The sequence below is a fragment of the Molothrus aeneus genome, chromosome Z (genome assembly GCF_037042795.1).
Source record: "Molothrus aeneus isolate 106 chromosome Z, BPBGC_Maene_1.0, whole genome shotgun sequence".
Lineage (NCBI taxonomy): Eukaryota > Metazoa > Chordata > Aves > Passeriformes > Icteridae > Molothrus > Molothrus aeneus.
The window spans coordinates 37,500,653-37,527,994 of record NC_089680.1 but is presented as its reverse complement, the minus strand read 5'-3'; the positions used below and the strand labels follow the sequence as shown (position 1 = coordinate 37,527,994).

General features: G+C 35.4%; 1 protein-coding gene across 1 annotated transcript; it reads left to right on the top strand.

Moving 5' to 3' along the window:
* The first annotated feature begins 469 nt into the window (after positions 1-469).
* MAP3K1 (mitogen-activated protein kinase kinase kinase 1) lies at positions 470-26,107 on the top strand. Its single transcript, XM_066569762.1, has 20 exons — positions 470-486; positions 2,399-2,549; positions 4,489-4,695; positions 6,418-6,618; positions 7,376-7,492; positions 8,048-8,196; positions 10,570-10,691; positions 11,401-11,482; positions 11,606-11,783; positions 12,202-12,492; positions 12,929-13,050; positions 14,040-14,131; positions 14,336-14,525; positions 14,836-16,102; positions 17,142-17,294; positions 18,580-18,742; positions 20,120-20,251; positions 21,248-21,390; positions 21,865-21,996; positions 23,382-26,107. The coding sequence occupies exons 1-20, from the start codon at positions 470-472 to the stop codon at positions 23,529-23,531; spliced, it is 4,059 nt and encodes a 1,352-aa protein (XP_066425859.1). The 3' UTR covers positions 23,532-26,107.
* The last annotated feature ends 1,235 nt before the right edge of the window (positions 26,108-27,342 follow it).

Genomic DNA, 27,342 nt, shown 5'->3' with positions numbered 1-27,342 from the left:
TCTAATGAATATTTTAGCCAAGGCTTGCTTTAAAATATAAAATATGAAGTTGTTTCGATCACTTAAGAAGTTGTGCTCCATAAGTAAAAAGAAATACATATGGATATACATACAACTTAAATTCTGCAAGAGATAACTGATATGCTAAGCAAAAGCTTTCAGACACAGTTGGTCTTTCCCACCTGCGTGTAGAGAAAGCACAAGAGTTCTTTGTGCAGAAAAGAGTAGATTGGTTTAGCTGTCACATGAGAGGAAGATAGCTGCTTCTGCTTTTTAGAGAACAAGCAGAGATTGTAAAGCCTCTACTGTTGTATTACATTGTTCATGAATTCAAGTCCAAGGGCCTCTAAAAGACTTTTTTTGTATCAGTTGGGAAGTTAATCATGGTTATATGAACAAATGAAATACTGTGTGGTTCTTTCACTACTGGTATTTTCTATCTAGTATATGAAGTATTCGTGCAACCGAGATGGTTCATGCCATGAAGTAACTAATATAAAAAATAATGATGTTTTAACTTGTGCCTATGTTACTTAAGAGCTGTGTTCTTATAAAATATTTTTTGTCCTTGAACAGATTTTTTGACTGAGGAAAAAATTTAAAGTTGACTATTTATACAGTAGTTTCTTCTGCATTTGAAATTTTCAGGCATGTTTTTCATTTGAACTCTACCTACTGCTATAATATCTTTGGTTTTCATTAATTATCACTACTTTTGTGTCTGTATCTAGAAGGCAGGAATTCATTTGCATTACTTTTAAAATTAAGCAAGCATGAATGCTTTACTACCTCTGAAAAAACATTCATTCTTAGGTGGATTTTGTTTCTACTTATAAATATTTTTAAGTCCTTAATCACTAGAATCACACAGTTCTGCGTATCTAAAATCAGTTATTAATAGTAGGTTTAGAAGTTAGCCTGAAAGAAAATATATTTTCTTTACAGTGTCCATCTGCTTATTACATTTCAGCACTGAACAGGAAGTATTATTTCCTGCCTCACAATCCTTTGTTTCCTTTGTCTCTACAATAAGAGAAGAAAAAAAATAACAGTACTCTCCTTCTGACCTGCAAAAACTTCTCATTTTCTTTAAAGCATGTTTATTTGTGATAAATGACCTCAGTAATACAATGCTGCTGAAGATAAGAATTATAATTTTAACATAATTTTATTGCAATGAAGATTGCAGGGGATATATTTTTAGGTCATCATACATAAATGCAGTTGTGACTGCATGGTTAAATGTTTTAGAAGCTGAGATTGCATGGAAGAAAGCAGTGCTTGTAGCTAAATTATTATTTACTCTCTTTTTAAGTTGTGATTTTATTTTTAGAATAAAATCTCATTCTGACAGTTGGCTTAATCAAGCTTGCTTATTTTGAAAGAGATTGGCTTCAAGAAGATGGGTGGGGATCATGTGCTGCTGCTTAAGAATGTGGTTTTCTTGGTGATTTAGCAGATAGCTCAGCAGAATCAGGAAATCTTCCAGACTGTTCATATTTGTTTTTCAGTATCTGACAGTATTCTTGCCTTTTTGTTGTTGCCAGCAATCACAAGGAACTACTTTGCTGTAGGTGAAAAAGTACAAGCCCAAATGGATTAAATTTTCATTTTACAGATACGAACTTGCTGTGAATTTTTGCTCTTACTGTATTTTGCTCTTACTGATTTTAAGAGCTCATGAGCCATTAGTCACCTGGAAAGAACTCACAAGGCCACTAGCCTTAATTTTGTGACTTCTGTGTCTAGTTTAAATACAGTTTAGGCCAGGTTGGATGGGGCAGCCTGGTCTAGTGGGAAGTGTCCCTGCCCACAGTGAGAGGGTCAGAGCTAGATGATCTTTAAGAGTTCTTCCAACCCAGGCCATTTTAGTATTCTCTGATACTTACTGTGTGTTAGTTTATGAGTTCTCTGTTTTTGAGCAGAGTTAATATATGAAGAAGCACTAGGTACATAGTTTCATGCTTGTGTGTGCTATGATTATGGGAAATTTTTGTCTTTAATTAATATTAACTTGGTAAATAATTTTTAAATGAAGAAAAAATGTATGAACCATTGCAACATTTGTGAAGCCTTTGATTAATGGCTTGACATTACATAGAGGATAATTTTTGTATTGGTTTTGTATTTGCCAAGATCTTCGTTTTTACTGGGTATTCAATGCTACAAGCAGTGCACACATTTTAAAGAAATATCCTTGTAAACAGGTATTCTGCTTCAAATGGCAGAAGAGATTAGTTCTAACTCTTAAAAGGCATTTTGTAGTCTGGTGGAAATAATGTTTTAGCAGCTGCATTGTAAGGAGAGGGGGAATAGGGTGGCACAAAGTTTAAGAATGCTGTGGCATTATACTTCAACTGAAATTAATTGTGTTTATGACTTTTTTTCTTTGCTGTAGTCGTGACATGGAGAATAAAGAAACCCTTAGGGGGTTGCAGAAGATGGATGACCGCCCAGAAGAGCGCATGATCAGGGAGAAACTCAAGGCAACATGTATGCCAGCCTGGAAGCATGAATGGCTGGAAAGAAGAAGCAGAAGAGGCCCTGTGGTGAGTGTCACTGATGGAAGGACAGTATCTGTAGCAGCTATTGCAAATAAAAATCACTTAAATTTCTTTCTATTAGAAACCTTTTTTTCTTTACAATTTCTCTACTCGTAGTTGTGGTGCTCCGTTTCCTGCGCGGTGTTTATCAGGGCAGCGGGGCCGGCTGAGAGCAGCGTCCCGCGGTTGTTGCTGTTTGTTTTTGAGCCAAGGCGTTATCGCGGCGCTGCGCTCTGCGCGTCCCGCACGGCTGCGGCGCTGCTGCCCTCCAGCGACCGAGGGTAAAAACCTGCTAAAGCCTGGAGCAAACGCGAGCTCTGCTGCTCCTTCAGCCAGCTCTCCGCTCTCATGAAGTTTGCAAGGCAGTGTTCTCTTAGCCTTTTGGATCCTGCTTTGGCATAAATGGCTTTTAAGAAACGTAGGTAGATCAAACCTGAAATACTTTTGGAGTAGTTCCAATTCTATTCACTATAATGTTGCTTAATTAATACCTATTACTTACCTATGAACATAGTTGGTTGATATGACTCCCATGTACCACTAATGTAAAGTTAAGATTATCTGATGCAATAGGCAAGTGTTTGGGGACAGCTTTTCTGGAACAGAAATAAGAAGGTTCTGTTGGTTCTGTTGTGAGAAGTAATGTTGAAAATACTTAAAAGTGCACCAAACCCATTACCTCAAAGGTTCAAATAACACAATTTTAACTTAAAAAATTATTAGGTTGAAATTATTTCCCTGCTCAGCCCACTTCCCTTGAGGTTTTTGGATGTGTTAATACAAGATTTGGTGCTCTAGATTCTCAGTTACTATAATTTGGCACTTCTGATGTTTTTAACACAAGTAGTTTGTCCATAGGTACATGAATTTGCATTTTGATCTTCCAGACAAGGAGAGGCATTACTGCTTTGATATTACTGCATTAATTGATAGGAGGGAAAAAAGGGTTTTCACTGTTCTTTATATTTCTGTTGTATCCCGTTTGCTTTTGTAACTGGGCATTGAGTCCAAGTATCTCTTACTATCCTGAGGATGGAAAGCCCCTTTCAGTTTTTGTCTTAAAGAGACTTCTGGAACTTTCTAGGAGAGATATGCTCTGTTTATCTGAGTCGTTGCTTGGAACTTCCTTCCAGTGTTGAGTCAAGCCTCTGAGACATTGAGAAATGAAGAACTAAAACTGAATCTACCCAATGTGACTGTGTTTAATTTGATTCCCAGGGAGGTTACTCTTATGCATTATGTGGGTCTGGCTGGCAGAAAGCTGAACTAATGTCTTGAAATATTCCACTTCTCAATGTCAAAATTTAGTAACAAAGCACTACTGTGTATGTGCTCCCTTTGCTTGAGCATCCCCTCTATCCACCATGCATAGTGGTTAGCTCAGTACTGGATGTGGTGTAGCTGTTTTGCTTGTATGGCAGACAAAAAACCTGGGCATGGTTTTTACAAAGAATGGGATACTTAATTTTGCTGGATTACTTCCATGTTTGAAGTCTTTGTTTTGCAAAAGTGTTGTGTTAAAGAAATAGTAGCCCTAGTATTTTTCAGTTGGTACTGTGTGGAATGCATGGATCCAGTATTATAGCTCTTGATAAGAACAGTACCTGTAGAGAAGAAAATTATCTTGGCTTCTACTATCCCAATGGGGAAACAGCTGGTTTTTTAGGTATCATGAATGATAGTTACAGGAGTACTTTGAGAATCAAATCAGTTTTTGCCATAACTAATATAAGCTGCACAAACTGACAGGAAGAAAGGTTCTTGCTTTTGTGTTGCATATAGATCATTAAGCTAATTCCTCTCAAATGTTAGTAGTATGGCGTAAGAAGTATTTGGATATCCATATAACAACTTAATTGCAACAAAGGAATTATTGATTAATTTGCTTTGCTTTAATGTGACATTACCAATTAATAATTTTAACATCTGGTTTAATTCCTGCAAGGTGGTGAAACCTATCCCTGGAAAAGTAGATGGAACAGAAATGAACAAACTCTGTCTAGATCCTCAAGCTGAAGGACATAGCACTGCTTCTTCACCTACGCAAAAAGGAAGACGTAGTCCTTCTCCTAGCAGCTCCTCTTCATCATCTGCTAGGACAGTTAAATCTGAATCACCAGGTGTTAGAAGAAAAAGGGTGTCTCCAGTGCCTGTAAGTTGCAAGCTGTGATGTAATTTTCAGTTTGGCTATATTCTACAATCTTGCTTATAGGGGCAGCTGGTCCTTCCTCTGTAGAGCAAGATGCTGATATAAGGAGGTTATTACAGGATATCACTTGAGTGACCTATATATCTCATATGGTATTTCTCATGTGTGTTTTCTTTTTCCTTCAGTCCTGCTTTCATTTGCTAGGGAATAAACAAAGAAATATAAGTACTCAATCATGAATACATGTATGTTTTCTTAGCTTGATTAGCATGAAGAAGTACTGGTAGTTTTTTTGTTGTTGTTTTGTTTGGTTTGGTTTGGGGTTTTTTTTGTTCGTTGGTGGGGGGTTTTTTTCTTGTCTTTCTTTTTTTTAATAACTGTAGTCAGTGTCTCCTGCCTGTCAGTTCTCTGGGCAGGTATATTCCATTAAGGATGGGACTGTGGATGAGATGAAAATTCCTGTAGAAAAGTCTTACTGGTATGCTGTAGTGATCCTCTATTTTAGAACTTACCTTTATGTACAGATTAGGGAAGACTTATGCATGTACTTTGTTAGAAGTCTACACTTACTATCACTGCATTCTGGAGAACATCTAGAATAGAATGTTTTGAGCAAGAGTAACTGGCGTAATTAAAGAAGACCAAGAGTATATTTTGAGCAATATCTAACACTCTAGCTTGTTGTAAAAAGGGTCATCAACAGTTAAATTCACAGTGCAATTCACAATGCAATTAGAGGATAAATAAGATCTAATTGGTTTTATTTTCCCATTGTTCTAAACAAGTTTTTCCAGTATCAGTTAAAATATGTACTGCCATTCTTCTGAACTAGAGATAAGTATCAGAAGTTACAGGACAGAAGCACTGGTCCTTTCCTCTTGACAAGAGAAATTGAAAGGTTAAATAAGAGAAAACAACTATTTTTACCTGCTTGGGATTTTTGTTTTATATTAACTCTTCGCATTAAAAACATTAGAAATCTAGTTTATATTTTACTTATATGATGGACAGTGAATTCATTATTACTTTCATCCTAACATGAAATTCAATGCATACAAATAAAAGCAGAAGATCTGAAATGGGATGGAACCATTAGTACATCTCATATTGTTAGAAATGTGAAGAACTTAAATGAAGACAATCTTCCCAAAATGTTTGGGCCATTTACTTTTTGATTATGGGGAAACAATATTAAAAAAACCCCAAAACATCCTCATCTAAAAGTTGCTTAACTGGTGGAAAAGGGAGCAAGCTGTATCTTTTTTTTATTTTCTTTGGAAAATAAACTTTTGATCTTAAAGTTATATTCCCTTTTTTAACCTGCAGTCATAGCATTTTTTCATTTAGGAAATAGATTAGTGTTACAGCTATATAGAATAATCTCCTTTATGGAGTAATAAGTCTCTTATTATCTTCAGATTGAATTACAATTGATAATTCAGTAGTAATATGGTAAGACAACCTATGACAACATGAAAATAAGAAGCAATTTGAAAGACTTCTTTTGTGTCCTGGTGTCAGACAAGTTTCAGCTGCAGAATTTCAATTTTCTTCTGCCCTTGGCTACTGGGCATGGGAGAAAAGTAATCCTTTTAAATCATATAGTCGAACAGATTGTAGTAGTTCCAGGTTTTGGGGACGCTTACTCTGTAAATAGATAAACAAACCATACCTATTTAAACATTTTTTTGTCCTTTGGCTGCTCATGACGGTGGCATTGTGTAGTTTCAGAGCGGACGGATCACACCGCCTCGACGAGCCCCATCTCCGGATGGCTTCTCTCCGTACAGCCCTGAGGAGACAAATCGCCGAGTCAACAAAGTGATGCGAGCCAGGCTGTACTTGCTGCAGCAGATAGGACCCAACTCCTTCTTAATTGGAGGCGACAGCCCTGATAATAAATACAGAGTGTTTATTGGGCCTCAGGTAGGGAACATCTTTGTGTTGTCCATAGCTTTTATCAATTCATAGTTAACCTCGGAAAACTGTTCAAAGCCAGATTCATTCAATTGATGATCACTGTTCTCTAAATTAATGTTTAAAAGTTCTAATCTGTACTCATGCACTACCAAAATTGGTTTGTAATCTGCAAATTACATTAAATTTGAAAAGCTTCTCTTTTTTAAAAGAAAAATAGACTCATTCTTAGAAGTATCTCTGAATTATATGTCTTAGATGTTCTTGGCTAAAATTTGGTCAATTAATTCCTCTGTTCATGGAATGCGTATAAATTACAAACACATAATTCTCTTAATAGTGTGACAATTTCATTCATACACATAATTGAGATCCTTTTCATAGGCTTTCTTGGTACTAATGTGATGCAGTACTGGGACACATCCAGGTCGGGTGAACAGAAGCATGTCATTTAAGTTTGATTGATGTCATCTTGTGACATCATACTTGCAGTATGAAGCATAAAAATAGTTTCAGTTGATAAAATAAAGGAGGGGGCAGGGGAAGAAAATAAATTGAAAACTGGTGTCGTAATTTTATGCATTCATGTATGCATTTCTGAATAATATTTTAGGAATTCTCTGTTTTTGTAAGGTTATGCAAGAGAACATTTATGCCTATATATGAAATACTTATTTTTGTTGAGGGGTGGGTATGTTCTATGATACACTTAAATGTGGAAAAATTGTCAAGTCAGTAGAACCATAGGATATTCTTTTCCTTGCAGACTTGTAGCTGCGGCCGTGGGACATTTTGTATTCATCTGCTGTTTGTTATGCTGAGGGTCTTTCAGCTTGAACCTTCAGATCCAATGCTCTGGAGAAAGACGTTGAAGAACTTTGAGGTAATCAATTTCTGATAGATGTAATGATGATCTAGAATACACTCCATAATGTCTTCAGGACCCTATCTGAAACATACTGAAAACTGTTAGATTTCAAAGTAACAAGAATATATGTTTATAATTATATCTTTAATTCAGTCTCAGGAGTTTTGTAAGTGGAAAAAATTACCTGCATATATAAGACATAACTGTATAAATAGTAGAGAGCTGTAGTTTGATGAGTAATTCAACTCATGAGATTTTCTGTTAAGATTTATAGATCTGTCTCACTGATTTGCTAAAAGGAAGAAAAAATGTGGGTATTTTGAAGTAATTGTGTGTATACTTTAAGCTTTTATTTATTTTCAATAAGCAGATAAGTTTTTGGTGTAAAATGTTTCTTGTGATCTTTTTAGTAGTAAGACTTCTGAAATTGCTGCTGTGACTGCTAATGCATTATTGTGAAGGTGAATAGATTTTTCCTGTTAGCAGTAGTTTACGCTTTGGTAATATGACTTTTAATTACAAGATATTCATAGCATAAATAAGACTGTTGCTATCTTTTTCTGATGTTAGGTTGAGAGTTTGTTCCAGAAATATCACAGTAGGCGTAGCTCGAGGATCAAAGCTCCATCTCGTAACACCATCCAGAAGTTTGTCTCACGCATGTCAAATTCTCATACATTGTCATCATCTAGTACTTCTACATCTAGTTCAGAAAACAGGTTAGTATTTTTTAAAGGAATTACAAGCTTTATTCTGTAGTTTCAGAGTCACCTACATTCTTTTTGTTCAAAGCTGCGTTCATTTCAAGCCACGTTAAGTCTCTGCATTTGCAAGCAATCAAGTCAAGCATACATTAGTCATTGTGGTACCAAGTGGGCATATTTGTTTTGTAACTTCTGTTTGGAAGATGTTAAGTAAAGTTGTGAAAATAATTTTGCGAAACAAACTTTTAAATCTTGAGTGCAGATTGAAGCATACGTCAACTTTGGGAGCCTATTGTTTGCAACTTTTTTTTTAGTACAGCACTTGTGCAAATGTTAACAAAAGAATAAATGTGATTTTTTTTGTCTCCTGTCCTTCTTTGGAGAAAAGCTTGTGCCTCTGACAATACATTGAAAAATGTTTAGGTTAAATGCACACTATATAAACACGTACATAAATATAAAAACAGAAGCAAGCATATGTTTTTAAAACTACTTAATTAAAAATGGTTGGTTAAATTATTTTAAGAGAGCTATTAACATACTAGTTATGCCTTGCCTGTGAATTCATGCCTTGTCTATGAATTTCCAGTGATGTGTTATTCTTTCATATTTTTTTCCTTGACTACTTCTACTTGAGTTCTTTTGTACATACTTTTCCATGGTTTTGAAAAGATACTGATTAATTTTTTTAACAAATAATTTGTGCTTGCATTATTTAGTGGGTAAACTCTACTTCATTTAGAGAGGTCAGACCAAAGACAGCAAGCCTAATTGAGGCTTTGTTTTGTATGAAGTGGAATCTAACTTAAGGAGTACCTTGATATGTTACTTTGTGATAATGAGCATATAGTAAGATGAATATATTCAGACAGGTTTATAATTCTGATATACAGACTGACTTTATTCTCATTTCATCTTTTACTTATTTTTACTTATTTTACTCATTTTTACTTATTTTTCCAAACTGTCTCTGTAAATAAGTTGCATAAACAAAGTTGTTAAATACATAATTACTCTGGAACTACTTACCTGGCAAGCCAGTTCCTTTTATGTCAATGCTTTGTGTAGGAAATCTTTTTCTTCGCCACAGGATTGTGAACTTTGCTGCATTAGTTATCACTTCTTACAGGAGGAAAGATTTTCAGTTGTTTGCCAGTACACCTCGTGGTACTGATTCACCCTGCAATACTGATTCAATCAGAGAAGCTACTGTTCTGCCTGTCTACTGTTCTGTCCAAGTATAAATTTGTATGATATAGGAATTGAATAACACTGAGTATCAGATTCATTTGAGTTAGAAGTTTACTCAGTTCTGATAGTTCCTGTGACTAGCAATTATGTTTTGCTTACTGCTAATTTGTCAAAAATAAGTTTCTAATTAATGTATATATATATACACACACGTGGAGAATTATTTTTAATTGTAAGCTTACTTTGTGGAGCTTTCAAGGAATAAACAGCTTTGCAAGCATTTACAGAGAAATAGAAAGGAATACATGTGTATAGAAATAATACATATACAAGTTAATTTTATTTTGAAAATATATTGTTGGTGAACAAATGCAGGATGCCTGCAAAGTTTTAGATGCACACCAACTGTAATTTTTTTTTTGCCATAAGTAATTAGAGTTTTGCATATTTAAACAGTATTGCAGTAGATTTAAAATCTGTGCTTTTCATTGCATGTTGTTTAAGTTTAGAAGAATTTTTTTTGGCAAATGGTTATCCATTTAAAAATTAAAGCGGATAAAAATAAAACAGAAACAGCAAAAAAGGGAGAATAGGTTTTTTAAATATCTGTGTATGACATGTATGTTAGTGTTTACGCAAATCTGTTCCATCAGTTTCTGGTAGTGGCAGAAAATTCTTGAGTATTTGTTTAGTTTTTGAGTTTTAATATGCTCATCAAAGAGTATTTACAATTTCTTGTAAAAGGCTAAAAACTGCCTTGTGACTCCATACTTTGAAAGAAATGTGATGAAAAAGAATGTGAGTAGTTTTCAAAGTATAAGAATTTGTTGGGTTTTCAAACCCAAATGATAAATTAAAAAGTGAAGGTTGGTTTGTTTAAAGAAGCCTTAGGGAAAAAATGTTAAGTGCCCAAAGCTGGGCCTTTCAATCTCTAATTGGTATCTGACCTAGTTTGAAAACATGTCATGTGTTTTGTGACTTTCCCTTTCCTTTTAACAAAGTGTTGTCTGTACTCAGTGCTTCTAAAAATCTGGTTGCTTACTTATTCAGACCAAGGTTTAGGAGAACGATTCACGAATAGCCTAAAGTTATCCAGAAGTGATTGTTCCAAACTGGAAGTTAATCTTTTCTCACTGTTAAAGCCTGTTCTGAATTCTGATATGCCTCTTCTACAATCACAAATGTCTCTTTTTGTAGTATGAAGGATGAAGAAGAACAGATGTGCCCCATTTGTTTGTTAGGCATGCTGGATGAAGAGAGTCTAACTGTGTGTGAAGATGGCTGCAGAAACAAATTACACCACCACTGCATGTCAATATGTATGCTATCTTTGTTTTGTCAAGTTCTGGTGACTCTAAACCTGCAAAAGTATTATAGCTTCATATGTTTTTGAGTTGTTTGTTTTATGTTCAGTTAAAAAAACAGAAATCTGCTTGTATATGATGACTGGTAACTCTGAAAATTTGGTATCATTCAGGTACTATTGATACACCTTATTTCATCAGTTATTCACAAACCAAGTTTGTAATTCGATGCTCTGATAGAGAAGTTACCTGCAGGTTTAGAGGTTCACCTGAGTGAAAACAATATGTCTAATTAGAACAAGGTTAGGAACAGACTTTCAGCTCCCTGTGAATTGGCTTTAGAATGCATAAAAGTCATGTAAAGCTAGCTAGGGTTATATAATGAATTATGAAGTGTGTTTCTATAATACATCAAATAAAATATAGAAATATTTGCATTTTGCATTAACAAATAAAATTTTTGTATATTTGAGGTACAAAAGGACCTGAATTTCAGTTCATAAATTAAAGTATTAATTGTAGTACTAAAGTGAAGCATTTCTTCATGCAGAAAAAAATGTTTAAGCACCCATATTTTAATGCTCAGGCTGTTGAAAGTGGCTTAGTTCAAAAGCATTAATTATGAAACTAATGTTCTTCAGTAAAACTTAGAAGTAGTTATTCCATCTTCTGGTTTTGTACACTATAAAACTTCAGTGCATATGATCCTGTTGCTGTATTCCAGGGGCAGAAGAATGCAGAAGAAACAGAGAGCCACTCATCTGTCCACTCTGTAGATCTAAATGGAGATCTCATGATTTCTATAGGTGAGGATTCAGTTGGTGTACAATAAGCTATCTGTTTCTGGATCTTTAATTGATATTTCTGAATATGCTGCATTATTTACCTCAGATATTTAATTTGCAATCTGTGTTGTTCTTGATCCATAGTCATGAATTACCAAGCCCTGTGGATTCTTCTGTTCTCCGTATGGTTCAGCAACAATCTCAGCAGCAGTCAGCAGTTGGATCACAGAGAAGAACTCAAGATAGCAATTTTAACCTTACTCATTATGGAGTCCAGCAGATCCCTTCTACATATAAAGATTCAGCTGAGCCATGGATTCAGGTAATTCTCTTCTGTGAAAGACCTAATAGACTCTAAAGTGTGAAGATGGGTTTAGCTGAACATGGGGTAAATGCACTTAAAAATAGAACTTGTATTTCCTTTATTTCTGCCATTATTTTTGTCTGGTATAGCCAGACCTTGATTTCAGGACTGTTAATGTCTTGAAACTGATTTCATACTTAGTAGTTAAAATTCTCTTAACAGAGTTTTTATAGAACCAAGTAGCATCTAATTGACGATGTTTTATTTCTATCACAGAATCTTTTGTAATACACTGTGCCTTTGGACATATTTTTGCTGTCAGCCTTGATGATTTTTAACTAGAAATATCTTTCCTCTTTTTCACTGCTTTTATCAGGTACTTAAGTTGCAGCATTTTTCATTTTGACTCCTGTAATGTTGCTTTCTTCCTTGGCAGGTATTTGGGATGGAGCTAGTTGGCTGCTTGTTTTCTCGAAACTGGAATATACGAGAGATGGCACTTAGACGTCTTTCCCATGATGTTAGTGGTGCTCTGTTACTGGCTAACGGTGAAAGCACTGGAAACTCTGGAAGCAGCAATGGAAACAACACAAGTGCTGGAGCTCTGGGAGCAGCTAGTGGGTCATCTCAGACCAGTATCTCAGGAGATGTGGTGGTAGAATCCTGCTGCAGTGTGCTGTCCATGGTCTGTGCTGACCCTGTCTACAAAGTGTATGTTGCTGCTTTAGTAAGTAGTTGTTTACTTGTTGTATTCCACTAATTTTACATTACTTCATTTTAGAAGGAGGAGGAAATGGGAGAAGATAGGTGAAATCAGGAATCCTAATACTTGTTGAGCACCACTGGTGACTTTCAAGTATGCTTTGAAAGTGGGGTGATCAAGATACTCATCATAAGTGAAAGGACATGATTTCACTGTCACTTGCCACAGTGCTAAGTATTGACAGTATTTCTATGTCTTTTCACTCTCAAAGAGGAGTTGACCAGTTTTAGCAGTGAATATGTAGTAAGCTATTTATCCTTTGAACATTTCACTGACATTTTGAACACAATTTATGTAGAACTAAGTTTACAACTCTTCAATGCTTATTTACGTTTCTTTAAAAAAATTAAAATTGTGTATCTAGTTGGATTTCATATGTATTTTTTTCCCTTTCTCTTAGAAAACTTTAAGAGCCATGCTGGTGTACACTCCCTGTCATACCTTGGCAGAGAGGACTAAACTACAGCGACTTCTCAAGCCAGTTGTAGAGACAATACTAGTTAAATGTGCAGATGCTAACAGGTATGATGTCTCATGTACTTCATTTTGGATTAATACTGAAATACCTTAAAGCTTCATTTGTTGCTATTCATGTGTAACCAGTTGGTCTTAAAATAAAATGTGTAGGTTGTAAATATATGTCATTGTTTTGCTAGCCTAACTGCTGCTTGCAAACTTCTGGCTTGAAATATGTAGGCTTTGCAGGCAAGTGATTGTATAGTTTGTTTTCATAAGGGCTTTTTGTCCCCCTTAAAGTAAAGGAAGATGTTAGGTGTAGTCATGAACCCATCCCTCCCATCTCCATTTTTGTTGTTTTGGCCTATTTCTCATGACTCTCCTTAGAGCTATTAGCAAGTACTCCTTAGTACTCTTCGTGCTTCAGCAGAAGTTGTAACATGTTTGCCATGAAGTAGTAGCAGTAACATTATAGTTCTGATTTGTAGTTCAAACTGTAATGGTAGGAGATAGCTATTTAGGGTGAACTCCCTTGGCTTGAGTCTTCCTGTGCTAGGCTACCCTGTCTGTTCTTCCAGGCCAACCATTTCTTTTCCTGTACTGTAAACTAGATGAACTAGAACTCCACAAGCTTGAGTTTTGTTTCTCAAGGTTTAGTTTCTAAGCAGCATTTTTTTCTGAAACTGCAGCTAGAGATCCCCCAGCAGCAGTCTAGCAAGAGAATATCTAAAGTTAAAGTAGTAAGTAAAATAGAAGTGTTTTTATGCATTTGGCTACATTTGGCAAGAGAACAAGGTAATTTGAGGTTTTGTTTGTATATTAGTGATAGACATTACATTTCTGGAAGTATCTTGGTAAAAATGTCACAACCTTTACCCTACCATTGTAAGGTAAGCTTACCAAGAGTGGGTTATAGAAATTTACTGGAATAAGGTGGTGTGAAATCATTTTACACATAATTCCTAGGTGATGATTTTCTAAGTATAATGAATAGGATGTTTTTCCTTGAAAGCATTTGCTAAAGGAGTTCTTCTTTTGGTTTTACTTTCTTACAGTCGAACAAGTCAACTTTCAGTCTCAACGCTATTGGAGATGTGTAAAGGTCAAGCGGGCGAGTTGGCAGTTGGGAGAGAAATACTTAAATCTGGTAATAACTTCATATACAAGTAAATTATGCAAGCAAATAATACTGGAATTTATCAAGTACAAGCAAAGAGAACAGTATTCCTGTCAACAGTTTGGAAGGGGGCTAATTTGGGCAAACAATGAGTAATTCTGTATGATATAGTTCTGATCTTTGTGTAGACTCTGAACATAATACCTAATCTTCATTTTATCAACTTTTTTATAGGATCCATTGGTATCGGAGGTGTTGATTACGTCTTAAACTGTATTCTTGGAAATGAAATTGAATCTAGCAACTGGCAAGCACTGCTGGGGCGACTTTGTCTAATAGACAGACTTCTGTTGGAATTTCCTAGTGAATTTTATCCCCACATTGTCTGTGGAGATGTCTTGCAGGCCGATACTGTAGCTGACAGGTACTTTCTTGTACTCTATACAAATGTTAGTCTTTGTTGAATTTGTTGTTGGTGATTTCATAAAAGTAACTGTTCTAATTCCTGTAAACAAATAACATATGTTTATATGCAAAGTGTGCTTGCTTTACAGAGTGAGTAGTTGTCTTTTTAAAAACAACTGACCTGTGAAGCATTTTTGAAGCACCAGTGCAATAATAAATCTCCTTACTACTTCAGAACTGACAACTAAATACGTTGTTTTGAAACCGCTTTTTTGATACTAGTTAACTAGAGTATGTCAGTTTATAAAACACCACTTTTCTTTTTTTAGGTATAAGAAGCTTCTCTCCCTCTTAAATTTCGCCTTGCAGTCAATTGACAATTCCCACTCAATGGTTGGCAAACTGTCACGGAGAATATTTTTGAGTGCAGCAAGAATGGTAGCAAGAATGCCCCATATTTTTGTAAAGCTGTTAGATATGTTGAGTGTGACAAGCTCAACTCATTATGCAAGGATGCGTCGACGTCTGATGGCAATAGCAGATGAAATGGAAATTGCAGAAGCCATTCAGCTGGGCATGGAAGAAATGCACTCTGGGGAATGCCGACATGAAGACTTTTTACACCTACCTGTGCCAGATAACTCTCCAGAAAATACAGAAAATAATACTCCTAATAATACTGTCCAGTTATCAGGGAAAAGTGGGAAAGGTTTAAGTGACAGAAAACTGAGTGCCAGTCCAGATGACATTTCTGAGATGCTAGCTGGGCTTGCTATGGGACTTCCTGTTTCATCAGTAACCACTGAGCAACCAAAACCAGCCATTCAAACAAAAGGAAAACCCCACAGTCAGTGTGTGAACTCTTCTCCCTCATCCAGTCATTCCCAGTCACTATTCCCAACACTTCTGTCTCCATCAAACCCATCTGTACCAGCTGGCACTGTAACAGATGTCTCTAAACTCAGACCTCAGGGATTTGTTCCCTGCAAAATTCCCTCACCTTCTCCTCAAACACAGCGGAAACTTTCTCTCCAGTTTCAGCGAAACTGTTCTGAAAATAAAGAACCTGAGAAACTCTCTCCGGTTTTCACCCAAGCCAGGCCATTGCCATCCAGTCATGTACATAGGCCAAAGCCATCACGACCCACCCCAGGTGATGTGAACAAGCAAGGAGAAACCTTAAAAAGCAGTATGACACTTGACCTGAATGATATTCCCCAATGTGATGGCAATAGCAGTGCAGTTATACCAAGCGAGGAGACAGTGTTCACACCAGTAGATGAGAAGTGCCGGCTGGATGTTAATGCAGAGCTCAATTCCAGTATTGAGGACCTGCTTGAGGCCTCCATGCCAACAAGTGATGGCACAGTTACGTTCAAGTCCGAAGTTGCAGTTCTTTCTCCTGAGCGGGCAGAAAATGATGATACTTACAAAGATGATGTAAATCATAATCAAAAATGCAAGGAAAAGATGGAAGCTGAAGAAGAGGAAGCTTTAGCTATTGCTATGGCAATGTCAGCATCCCAAGATGCCTTGCCAGTAATTCCCCAGCTACAGGTTGAAAATGGTGAAGATATCATAATCATTCAGCAGGATGTAAGTATACGCATGAGAATTTAGGTTAAGTCTCAACTGAAGGTCACTGAAGTGATAAAGCAGTGCTATTATATTTCAAAAGTGATAGAAAACATGAAGGTGCTCAATACCCTTTCGTAGGAAATGGGATATAAATTTGAGAGTACTAAAGGAATCCTTCCATGTTATTAAGAAATCTAGAGAAGGTGTTTGCAAGAGAAACATTATATCATGTATCAACATTTAAAGTGACAAAAAAGTGTAAAATTGGGGAAACTAGGAAATAAAACAAAAAATTTTAAGCAAGAGTAGAACTGTACTGAGTCCTAATGCTGATTTACTTTGAAGGCAATTGTACATAACCAAACTAATTTTTTGAAAGAAAGAATGGGAAAAGATCTTGTCATCCTATCTTGAGAGAAGATGGAGATACTTTATTAGTCAGGAAAAAAAACCCCATATATATTTACAAATAAACAAAAAGCACAAGAAATAATAATAGATTAAAGGGGTATTGTATTTGTGATCCTTTAAGGCAGCAACATGTAAAGCATAAAATTTGAGGGATAAATTAAATAGAAAACAGCCTGATTTTGGTTCTATTTATTGTAGGTGCAAGCTAAAGCCTTACCTTAAGCTTATTTGTGATCCTTTGAGGTAACAACATGTAAAGCATAAAATTGGAGGGATAAATTAAATAGGAAACAACATGATTTTGGTTCCATTTACTGTAGGTGCCAGCTAAAGCCTTAACTAAATGTGAGTCAAGGAATAGAAAAAAAAATTGTTTTCCTACTTGTGTCCTCTAATCTTGCCTTTCACCTTCATGTAGTAACACAGAGGAAGCTCTGTTTCATGTAGTAGAGTTTGTGGGTTACAGAATACTCTGGTGCTCTCATCTATATAACTATAAACTATATGAACCTATATAACTAGCAGTTCAAGGAAGTGTAAGGGAGAGGAGAGGCATGTAAGCTTGGATATTTTCTAACACTTCAGAATGTCTATATTTTAGATGCATATTAGTAAACTTGGAATTGATTTTGAATTTAATTTGCAGACACCAGAAACCCTGCCTGGACATACCAAAGCAAAACACCATTACAGAGAAGATGCAGAATGGCTTAAAGGTCAGCAAATTGGTCTTGGAGCTTTCTCTTCCTGTTACCAAGCTCAAGATGTGGGAACAGGGACGTTAATGGCTGTAAAACAGGTAAATACTTCAGGAAAGTACCTCACTTTCTTGTTTTTTCTCTTTCAGACCTCTTGTGTTCCTGCTTCTTCTACTCCCTGTCATGTGTTCTTACAAGAAACATAATTTAAAAAACCTGTATGTGCATGAATTAACTTAATATATACAAGCTTTTCTAGTCTTCTTAGAGTGAAAAAAAAAGTCCTTTGTTCTATGCCCATTTTCTTCCATAGTTCTTCAAGTGTGTTTTCTCTTCTATCAAGTTCATAAAATGGTGACTGAGTTAAGAATGGAGCCCAGATAACTTGATTCCAAATGAATGCCCTATTTGCAAGGTTGCTATTTTAAATAATTTCTCCTCACTTGTCAGGAATATTTTCCCTATAACTTTAAATGGAGGAAATATAGTTTAGTATTTGTATCTTCTGATTCAACTTTGCTAACTAACTAAAGGTAGCTTGGAGGTGAGTATTCTTACTATGTAAATTAATAGATACAGAAGTTGTAGCTGAGAAGAGGCACATGCTTCAGTCAAGATTTTTGAAGGTTTCAGGTGTGAGTAAATTGTTCACACTAGAGCTGCCCTAGGGCTGAATTAGTAGTAACAAAACAGAGGGCATTTTAGTCCCAACACTTTTATCAGTTCTACAATGATAAAAGTGTAGAAAATGAAGTAAAAATGAAGTTTTACCTATGAGGTAGAGAAAATGTTTTGAAGTTGCTCAAGGAAAGAGTATGTGCCACCAGTTATTCCTTCTTTGAAACTCTTTTGCTTGTGAAAAAGTGGGACTGTCCATGTGATCCTGGAGAGATGATGATGGTAATGCCTGGGGAAATTCCCTGCAGCATACCAGTATGTCATATTTAGTATGGATCACAGCTGAGATTGGCTCCAATTACATTACTTCTGATATGTCAAGTTGAATTTCTGTAAGAGCTTTAGTTATGAAACATTTATCATTTAATTGGTAAAATTTTATAAGGGATATTCAGAATCCCATTTCAAGCCTTTTCTTTCTTTGTTTTTCTCAATACTGGGAAACCAAGGGTTTTTTCCTAGTTTAAACAGAGTTGAAAAAAGAGGGATGTTTCCCCACTCTGTACTTGGAGAAGATTTTGTTTGTACCCTAGAAGATCCCTCTTAATTTCCTATGACTGTCTCACATGGAGATATGTTCTCAACTGGTGGGGTTGGAGGTAAAAAAGTAGTTCCAGAGGGTGAAAACCTCTTCTTGCTGCTGTACTGAAAGGCGATTACAGGACTTGTACTTAAATTAGTAAGTCTGAATGTTATATTTCAAAACAGGTGACATATGTCAGGAACACATCATCTGAGCAAGAAGAGGTGGTTGAAGCACTGAGGGAAGAAATAAGGATGATGAGTCACCTGAACCATCCTAACATTATTCGAATGTTGGGTGCTACATGCGAGAAGAGCAACTATAACCTGTTTATTGAATGGATGGCAGGTAAACAACTGATGAAAATAACATTTGAGTCTTGAAATGGTATTGCTAGTGTTGCATGGCTTGAGGTTGTGAATTTATATTTTCATTGCTGTGTTCAGTCAGTGTAAAGGTCTACTTACAGAACAGCTGAAGTGGTTGTAGCAATATTCTTAATGGTGCATCCTTTTGTGATTTGGAATTTTCCAAACCTAATCTCTTAAAACAGTTGGAAACCCTGACTGTTCTTTCCATTTCCGACTCCAAGTGAGAAGTTGTAAATTTTGATTTATTTCCAACTGAAGTGCATTTTCAGTGTATCTGTGTAGGTATAGGTTATTGTTAAAAATAACTTTCCTAGAAAGTTTGGAATACCTGTCACTTATTTTGTCCCAAGATTTTTCATAAGAATTGTGTCAGGCATTGTGTAGAGGTATTTAAGAACATTTAAAGTAAGTTTAAAATAATAAGTAGTAAGTAGTGCTTTTGGAAAAATTAATTCAAACCTTAAACCTCTTAACTGGTAATCTAGTAAAAAATTGAAGTGTTTTCATAAATGTGTAGACCAGGGACAAGAAAATCTGTCTTTATTTTGAGAAGTAGTTCTATTGATTTTATGAATGTTTGCTGCTGTCCAGTTACCAAGTGGTGTTTTATACATCCTTATTTGCTGTAAATGAAAGCATTGCACCCTAAATTATGGTCAGAGTGCTAACATGCAAAGCCCCCAAGTATATTTCATTACAATAAGTAGTGCAAGAAATATTTTCTCAAAATTTAGAGTGCTAAACCTTTTAAGTGTAATTTTTTTCTGAAATATTATTATTTAGGTAGTTAAATGTCAGGAATTGCATTTACCTCATTCAAGCCCAGACTATATTACAATACTCTGAGAGAAAAATTTGAAATCCAAAATCTTGAGAATCTGTTACCAGTTTTTGAAAATAGAAGAAGATACTGCTTTTCCTTGATTGTCTGCATAGTTCTATGTATTGGATGATAACAAACGTAAATTAAAATATTTAAAGGGAATGCTTGCTGGAGGTTGCACTTACCTATTGCCTCAAAAAATAGTTAATGTTCTGCTGTTTACATGTTAATGTTGAAGTGTGGATAAAGTGTTGTTTTTAAGGAAGTATAAAATCATTAGAAAGCATGAAGACTTTTCTCTTTAATATGTACAATTCAATTTAGAAAGTAATTGAAGAATGAACGACGTAACTTATTTAAAATTCTTTTAATAATAATTAAAATTTTTAAATTATTTAAATTTTGGGAGGAAGAGAAGGGAGAAATATAACTTAGAAATACTAATATAGAGTTCCAGTTTTAGGATGCAGTGTTGCACTCTACTAACAGAATGTATTAATTGTTGATAGAATATATTGTTTTGTCTTTTAGGGGGTTCCGTTGCTCATTTGTTAAGTAAATATGGAGCCTTCAAAGAATCAGTTATTATTAATTACACAGAACAGCTTTTACGTGGCCTCTCTTACCTCCATGAGAATCAGATAATCCATAGAGATGTTAAAGGTGAGAATAACTGATAAATTCTTTTAGACTGAGTATTCAAAAAGCAGCATATGTTTTGGCCTGAGATCTGTTTGTTCTCTCAGATACCATCTCAGGAGTGGTATTTCTACTGGGATTGTCTGATCATTTATAAGAAACTCCATAACTGAAATTAATCAAAATGCTACTGAAATTAATCAAAATGTTTGTGGCAAGCTTGTGGGTATTTGCTACCTGTACTAATAGTTTGGAAAAATTGTCTGAGTTGGTTAAAATAAGCTAGTAAGTTACCATGCAGTTTTAAAACTACCGCTACTTAAATTAATGTTTATGCTGAAATTATAGTAAAATATGTGAACAAACCAAGATAAAGAGGCCAGATTTCTAATGTGTGGAGATACTGTGATGAGTTTTCTTACTCCATCCTAATTGAACATAAATACAGTTGCACCCTGAGTAAAATGTGAACTTAACTGGGAAATACCAGTCTTACTGAATTTTTCCCTTTAATGTCACTATAGCTGTCTGTGAACTGGAGGTATATTTATATAAGTAGAACATTCTGAGGGCAAATGTGTCTTTACTAATTCTTTTTGAAACAGTAAAACTTTATATTGTTTGTAACATCTTTAAAGCAACTCAGGGTTGCTTGATCATGAAATAACTTCAAATTTCATTAGGAGCTACAGGCAATGAAAGCCTCCAGGACTTTGAGTCACCATTTTCTTCCATTATACCATCTCCAGGCATTGTTCCAGAATCCTGTGTGTTTGCCCTCCTTTGAAAATTTGATTGCCTCTCAAAATCTCTTAACAGCCTCAAGCTGTGTGCAGTATCATTCTGGCATAACAGAAAAGTGAGGTTATTAGACCATATTCTTGATTTTTAGATTTCCTTGATACTGAGGTGGGGAATGTCAAACTGTTTTATAATTTTGAGGTGCAGGGAGCAAAAATGTTCATCTTTTTCCCTGTAATAGAAAGCCAACTAGTAGTATTTTTATTGTACTGTTGACAGGTGCCAATTTGCTAATTGACAGCACAGGTCATAGATTAAGAATTGCTGATTTTGGAGCTGCAGCCAGGTTGGCATCAAAAGGAACTGGTGCTGGGGAGTTTCAGGGACAATTGTTGGGAACTATTGCATTTATGGCACCAGAGGTAAGAAACCAATTTTTAAAGCTATTTCAAAAAGTTTGTTTGAAGTCTTTGAGCTAATTCATGTAGCCAAATAACAGAAAATTGCCTTATGTGATTCAAATGTGTTTTAAATGCCTTTGTTCTAAAGATTGGGAATGATCATGGCAATGATGACATTTCTTTCTTGCTATCATTGTTTCAAGCAGTTGCTACAAGATATTGTTATCACAAGTGTTGCTACTAATGCCCAAATGACCATTTGCTCAAAAACTAGCCATTGCAAGGTACTTTGCTTGCTACTTGGTCAAGCATTTTATTTACTAGTTCTCTAGACCTGTGTAAATCTTGTGGCATTTACATCACTGGTCGTTCTCTTAGCCTGAAATGTTGATCAGAATACACTTGTTTGATGATGTGTTGAGGTTTACGTCTAAATGACTTAGAGCTAAGATACTTTGAATTATATAATCTGATTTTTGGTGTCTGTCTGTTCAGGTCCTGAGAGGTCAGCAATATGGAAGGAGCTGTGATGTGTGGAGTGTTGGCTGTGTTGTCATAGAAATGGCTTGTGCTAAACCTCCTTGGAACGCAGAGAAACACTCCAATCATCTTGCTCTGATATTTAAGGTATAGTATTTTGTTATTACCAATATACTACAAAAAAAGACACGTAATCTTGTGTACAGCGATGTGAATTTTAGGAAAGTGTGTAGCGGGGTTGTTGCAATAGGTTTTTTTTTATGTTGGAGCTGTTAGCACAGAAGCAGTACTGGTACCAATATCATCATACTTGCTTCTTAAAAAAAAACAACAAAGAAACTGATACCAAAAAAGAGATACGAATACGTGATATTCAAAATCATTATAGAATAGTTTGTGTTGGAAGGAACCTTAAAGATAATCTAGTTCTACCTTCCCCACCATGTACTGGGACACCTTCTACTAGACCAGGTTGCTTAGAAATGTCTGATCTACACTATAAAAATATAGTGTAACAGGCTAAAAAAAAAAATTAGGAGTAGAGTTGATCTTAAATTAGGCAGAAGACTGGGATGTTAACTTTTTCTTACGTTCCTGTAAAATACAGAAGCTCTTTTCTCCATAAACCATTTGTGTAAGTAAGTATTCATATTTCACAGTGGGGAAAGTCCTTTTATGAAAGCCTAATGTTCCACAATCAGATTTTTCTGAAAGATATTTTCCAATATGCCATGCTATATATGATTTTTGCCCCTTCCTTTGCTTGCTAGATCATTCATCTTGGCATTCATTTTTTATACTAAAATCAGTTAATTATTTTTAATTCTAAAGGTCCAGTTGAACTGTAGACATGAATGAAGAAAATACTGCTGCAAGTAAAGGAAGTGTTTGCAGAAAACAGACATTGCACAGCAGTGCTCAGAAATGTTCTAAGTAAAATCACTTGTGCTAAGAGATGTAATTGTCTTGGTTCTGCATCGCTGTGAATCTGCTGGTGCCACTCTAGTGTTCCCAGTCATCCTGCTTTAATCCAGCTAGATAACATTAAAATTAATTTGATTGGAAGGGATCTGTGTCTTTCTGAAAAATATTTGCCTTTGGAGTAGTAGCAGAAGTACACTAAAGGCAGTGCAAGAAAGCACACCCAGTGTAACTTCTTGTAGCATAACATCGCTCAGCTTCATCTCTCTCCATGGTGTCTCATGCCAGTTAACAGTGAATGCAGCTAGTAGACTAAAGAATGTCCATATGTGTGCTGTAGGAGTTTTTCCTGTGGCCTGCTCTGAGATGAACACTGCAAGATCTTGCTGTGAGGAGAACTTTTAGAGAAAAGTATCAGGAGGGAGTCAAATTAAAAAGCAATAGGCGTAAGGACAATAAACTGAAAGTAGTAATGTAATCTTCAAACTGCAGTAGGAAACATGCTGAATGGAGAAAAGTTCATCAGCTGCAATATCAGTTTGTAGAATGTTTTTGGACTAGGAGAGGAGGCATTATCGCTGACTTCTAAAAAGTTATTTCCCCTTGTTCAGATTGCTAGTGCAACTACTGCTCCATCAATCCCTACACATCTGTCTCCGGGCTTGAAAGATGTGACTCTTCGGTGTTTAGAACTTCAACCTCAGGACAGACCACCTTCAAGGGAGCTGCTGAAACACCCAGTCTTCCGTACTACATGGTAGCTACTTATTTGTAAGGCTGAAATACTGAAGAAAATGCTACTGAATATACAGTAACTGTCTTGCAGTGCAGTTACGTGCAGCAAATGATATTATTCTGCTGGCTTTAATGATAGATACATCAAGAGCATAAGGCCAGTGGAGGACCCTACCTAAGTATGTGATTGACAAATCAAAATCTTTACCTAAGCTCAGTATGCAACATTTGACAATTCATGCAGAGATTTGTAAACTGTGCCTTTTCAAACATCTGGCTCTATGTTAACATAAAAACATTTTTCCTTAAATCTGCATGATTATTTAGCAGATAAGTGACTTTTATTTTATTTAGAGCACTTTTTCAGCACTATTAGAAGCTGAGAGGCTCAAGATCTATTTTAATATTGCAATCACTGTTCAATTTCACATGTAGATGCTCTGCAATTAGTAAGTTTTCAATACTGGTTAAAAGGACATTGTGTATCTGTCCCTTTTAATTACCTGATGCTCTCTGAGTAACAAATCCAAATATTGATGGAAACTTTAAAAAAAAACATTTGCCTTCCTATAAAGTAAGAGCAGGCACTCATGGTTCACTGTGCATTTACTGCTGGCCATGTAATTTCTTTTGAAATCAAAGTTCTTCTTTGTATTTTTAACTTTCATGAAAAGGGGATATTTTAAAATAGTCTTTAGAAAAAAAGATGCAAGCTGTGTCATGGAATATTTTCCTGCCACAAGAGTTTTAAAACCAGATTTGCTGGAAATCTGGGATAAAATGCCACCTTCAACAAGGATGTTGAAGGCTCTGATAGTATAGGTTATTTAATAAACAAGATTGTTCTGTATAAAGCAACTTAGTCTGAACCATGCTAGAAGTTGTTGAGCCTTTTTTTTCATATAGCAGTTTCTTCTGGCAAATCGTTTAGAGAAGTTTCATGTCAAGGGCCCCCCAAACCCAGCTTCCATTAAAGTTTTTATGGGAGACTTTGGCATGTACTTCAGTGTGAGCAGGTGCCAAATGAGCAAATCTCATTCTTTGTGTAAAGAAACTGAGGTTACATTCTCTACTGATAACAAGTTTTACCTGCTGTTTTCCTTCTGCCGTACATCATCTATTTACTGTAGCCATTAGTGGTAATTTAATTTGAAAATGTTAAAAATATTACCATAAGAAAGGTATTTATTTTAACAAGAAACAAACTTGGACTCTTGAAGATCAAGATAAAGTAAAATGTGAAGTAAAGCTTCACCTGTAGTGCAAAACTTGTTGGTTTTTAGGAGATGTGGGGGTTTTTTTTAAACAGTTTTTTAAAATTATTTTAAAGGCAGGTTTTTAGATTCTGATGCATGTAATTCTGAAGGAAAATGGCAGCTTTTTCTTTTGCTTTTTTAAAAATGGGGATCTTTTTTAATCTAATAATGATTGTGTTTAATCCATTTTGAAAAAAAAATACTGTTCATGTTATAACTCTTCAGAAGCCAGTTGGATTGTTGGACTCAAATAGAATTGGTTATTTTCAAAGACTCAGGACAAACTAAATAAGCTATAGTACCTTAAAAGTGTATAATACAAATTGGAAGCAAGACATCTTAAATATAAGTTTACATGAATGATAGTGCTCATACTAATAAAAAAAAAAAAAAACCATGTCATTAGTTGTGAATGTGTTTCTTTTGGAAATTTTACATTCCTTTGTTTTTGAAGATTGGCATACTTTGAAGAGTTAAAAAGATAATACCGAAATGTGAAGTTTGGTAGCTTTGTTTTGTACTTGACTTTTTTTTGACCACTTTAGAATTTCTCATTCTAATAAGATTGTTTCCAAGTCTTTCCTATGTGCAAGCTTTAAAGGATGCACTCTTGCCAATTCATGTACTGGAAGATCAGTTTTCAGATTAATACTGTTTCTGGCAGAAATGTAAACTGTATAAACTGATGAACCTCAGCTAATCAGTATTACTATGTAGATCACCATGCCTACCACATTTCAAACTCAAACTGCCTCTTAGGTGTCCAAATGCATTTGTTTGAGTTTGCATTTCCCTCGGCTTGCTGGTAATTGTGGTGTTTTTAAAATGGAGATGTGATGTAATATTCTTATTTTCTTTGGATCAAAGCTGGACTGAAAATTGTATTGTGTAATTATTTTTGTGTTCTTAATGTTATTTGGTACTTAAGTTGTAAATAACGTCTACTGCTGTTTATTCCAGTTTCTACTACCTCAGGTGTCCTATAGAGTTTCTTCTACCAAAGTTCACTTTCACAATGAAATTATATTTGCTATGTGACTGATTCCTAAGACTTCCAGGGCTTAAGGGCTAACTTCTATTAGCACCTTACTGTGCAAACAAATTTTACAGAAATCTCTGGGTTAAGAAATTTGGCTTCATTGTATCCTTTGTTATTTTAAATATATCAAGATATTTTAATTAAAAGTTTTTACCCCATTGAACCAATTTTATATAGTATAATTTCTACGTATTTTGGTGTTTTTTGTCTTTATAGTAAATAAAAGTTTTTGAACAAACTTTGTCCTTTGCTTACTGTAAGACAAACACATTCCTTTTACTGATGGAAATAAAATATTTCTGGTACACTTCACTGTTTATACACAATTTCATACACTTGATATATCAAGACTTATTTTCTAATAAAGGGCAGCAACAAAGACTAATTTTTTTAAATTCGTGATAAAAAAGGAACTTCTCTTATGACAGCACTGTTATCTACGAATCTCACTTGATTATGCCTTTAAGCCAGGAATTGTCTAAATTTTGCATTACCGCAAAGGTAACAATTACCTATTTAAGTGAGCTTGTTAGGTCAGTTCTGGAGCTATTGAAGTGTGTGTTGGAAGTCAATCTGTTGTTTTATGTTTCTGGTGAAATCATTCTGTTGCTTGAGATTTTAATTGCAAACATAAGCCTTTTATCATCCAGGCAATCCATATATTGCAAAGCTGGGGCTTGTTTCAGTTCTTGTCTTTCTCCAGATATTTTTGAAATTTTAAAAATTAATAATTTTTTAATGGAAACAGATTTCAACTATATGCTTTCTTGTGACTATAAATTTTGTATTTTGAAGGACTGCACTTTTTATTATTTTCATTAGGTATGATACTTTCTGCGGATAGATAAAAGTGCATCAATTCAGAAAAAACTGGCAGCAGAAATCTTCAAATAAATTCTAATACCTAATTTCTCAAATCAGAAAAGTGTACTACCTGAAATGTCAGAAAGGAAAATACGTCGCAAGGATTTAGTAGGAGATAAACTTACTATAATGTATCTTTATCTGATTTACTATAGAAGTTCTGAATCCTGCAGTACTGTGTCCTACTTGTGCTGTTGCAGCCTCCTTTTCAGGAAGGAGGGAGGGCAGAGGTCACTGGTGCCCAGCAGACGGCAGTGAATTTCAAAGACATCTACTTAGGAAACCAAGTATGTGCACAGGGCACGTCCAGTTCTTCCACAGGCAAAGGGAAAGCTCTGTGCCTGGTGTGACTTCTCCGGTGGGAATAAAATCATGTTTCTGCGTGTTGGTCATAGGTCGAAGGTCTGATGGTGTTTCATCTTTGCAAGTTCTCACTTGAGGCTAAGGACTGCCTCCAGAACATGTTGGAATGTCACGTATGTCCTTTCATCACATGAAAGTGGGCAACTTGCGTGAATGGCTGTTGTGACCTGACAGCCCACCTCCTAAAGCCTCTATTTCCTTTAGCAACTTTTCAATCATTGCTTAGTCTTCCTTAGTCACCCGAGTCCCGCTGTGACTACCTTACTTTTAAGAGCCACAATATGCATATGATGTGGTGACCATGTATCTTGTTTT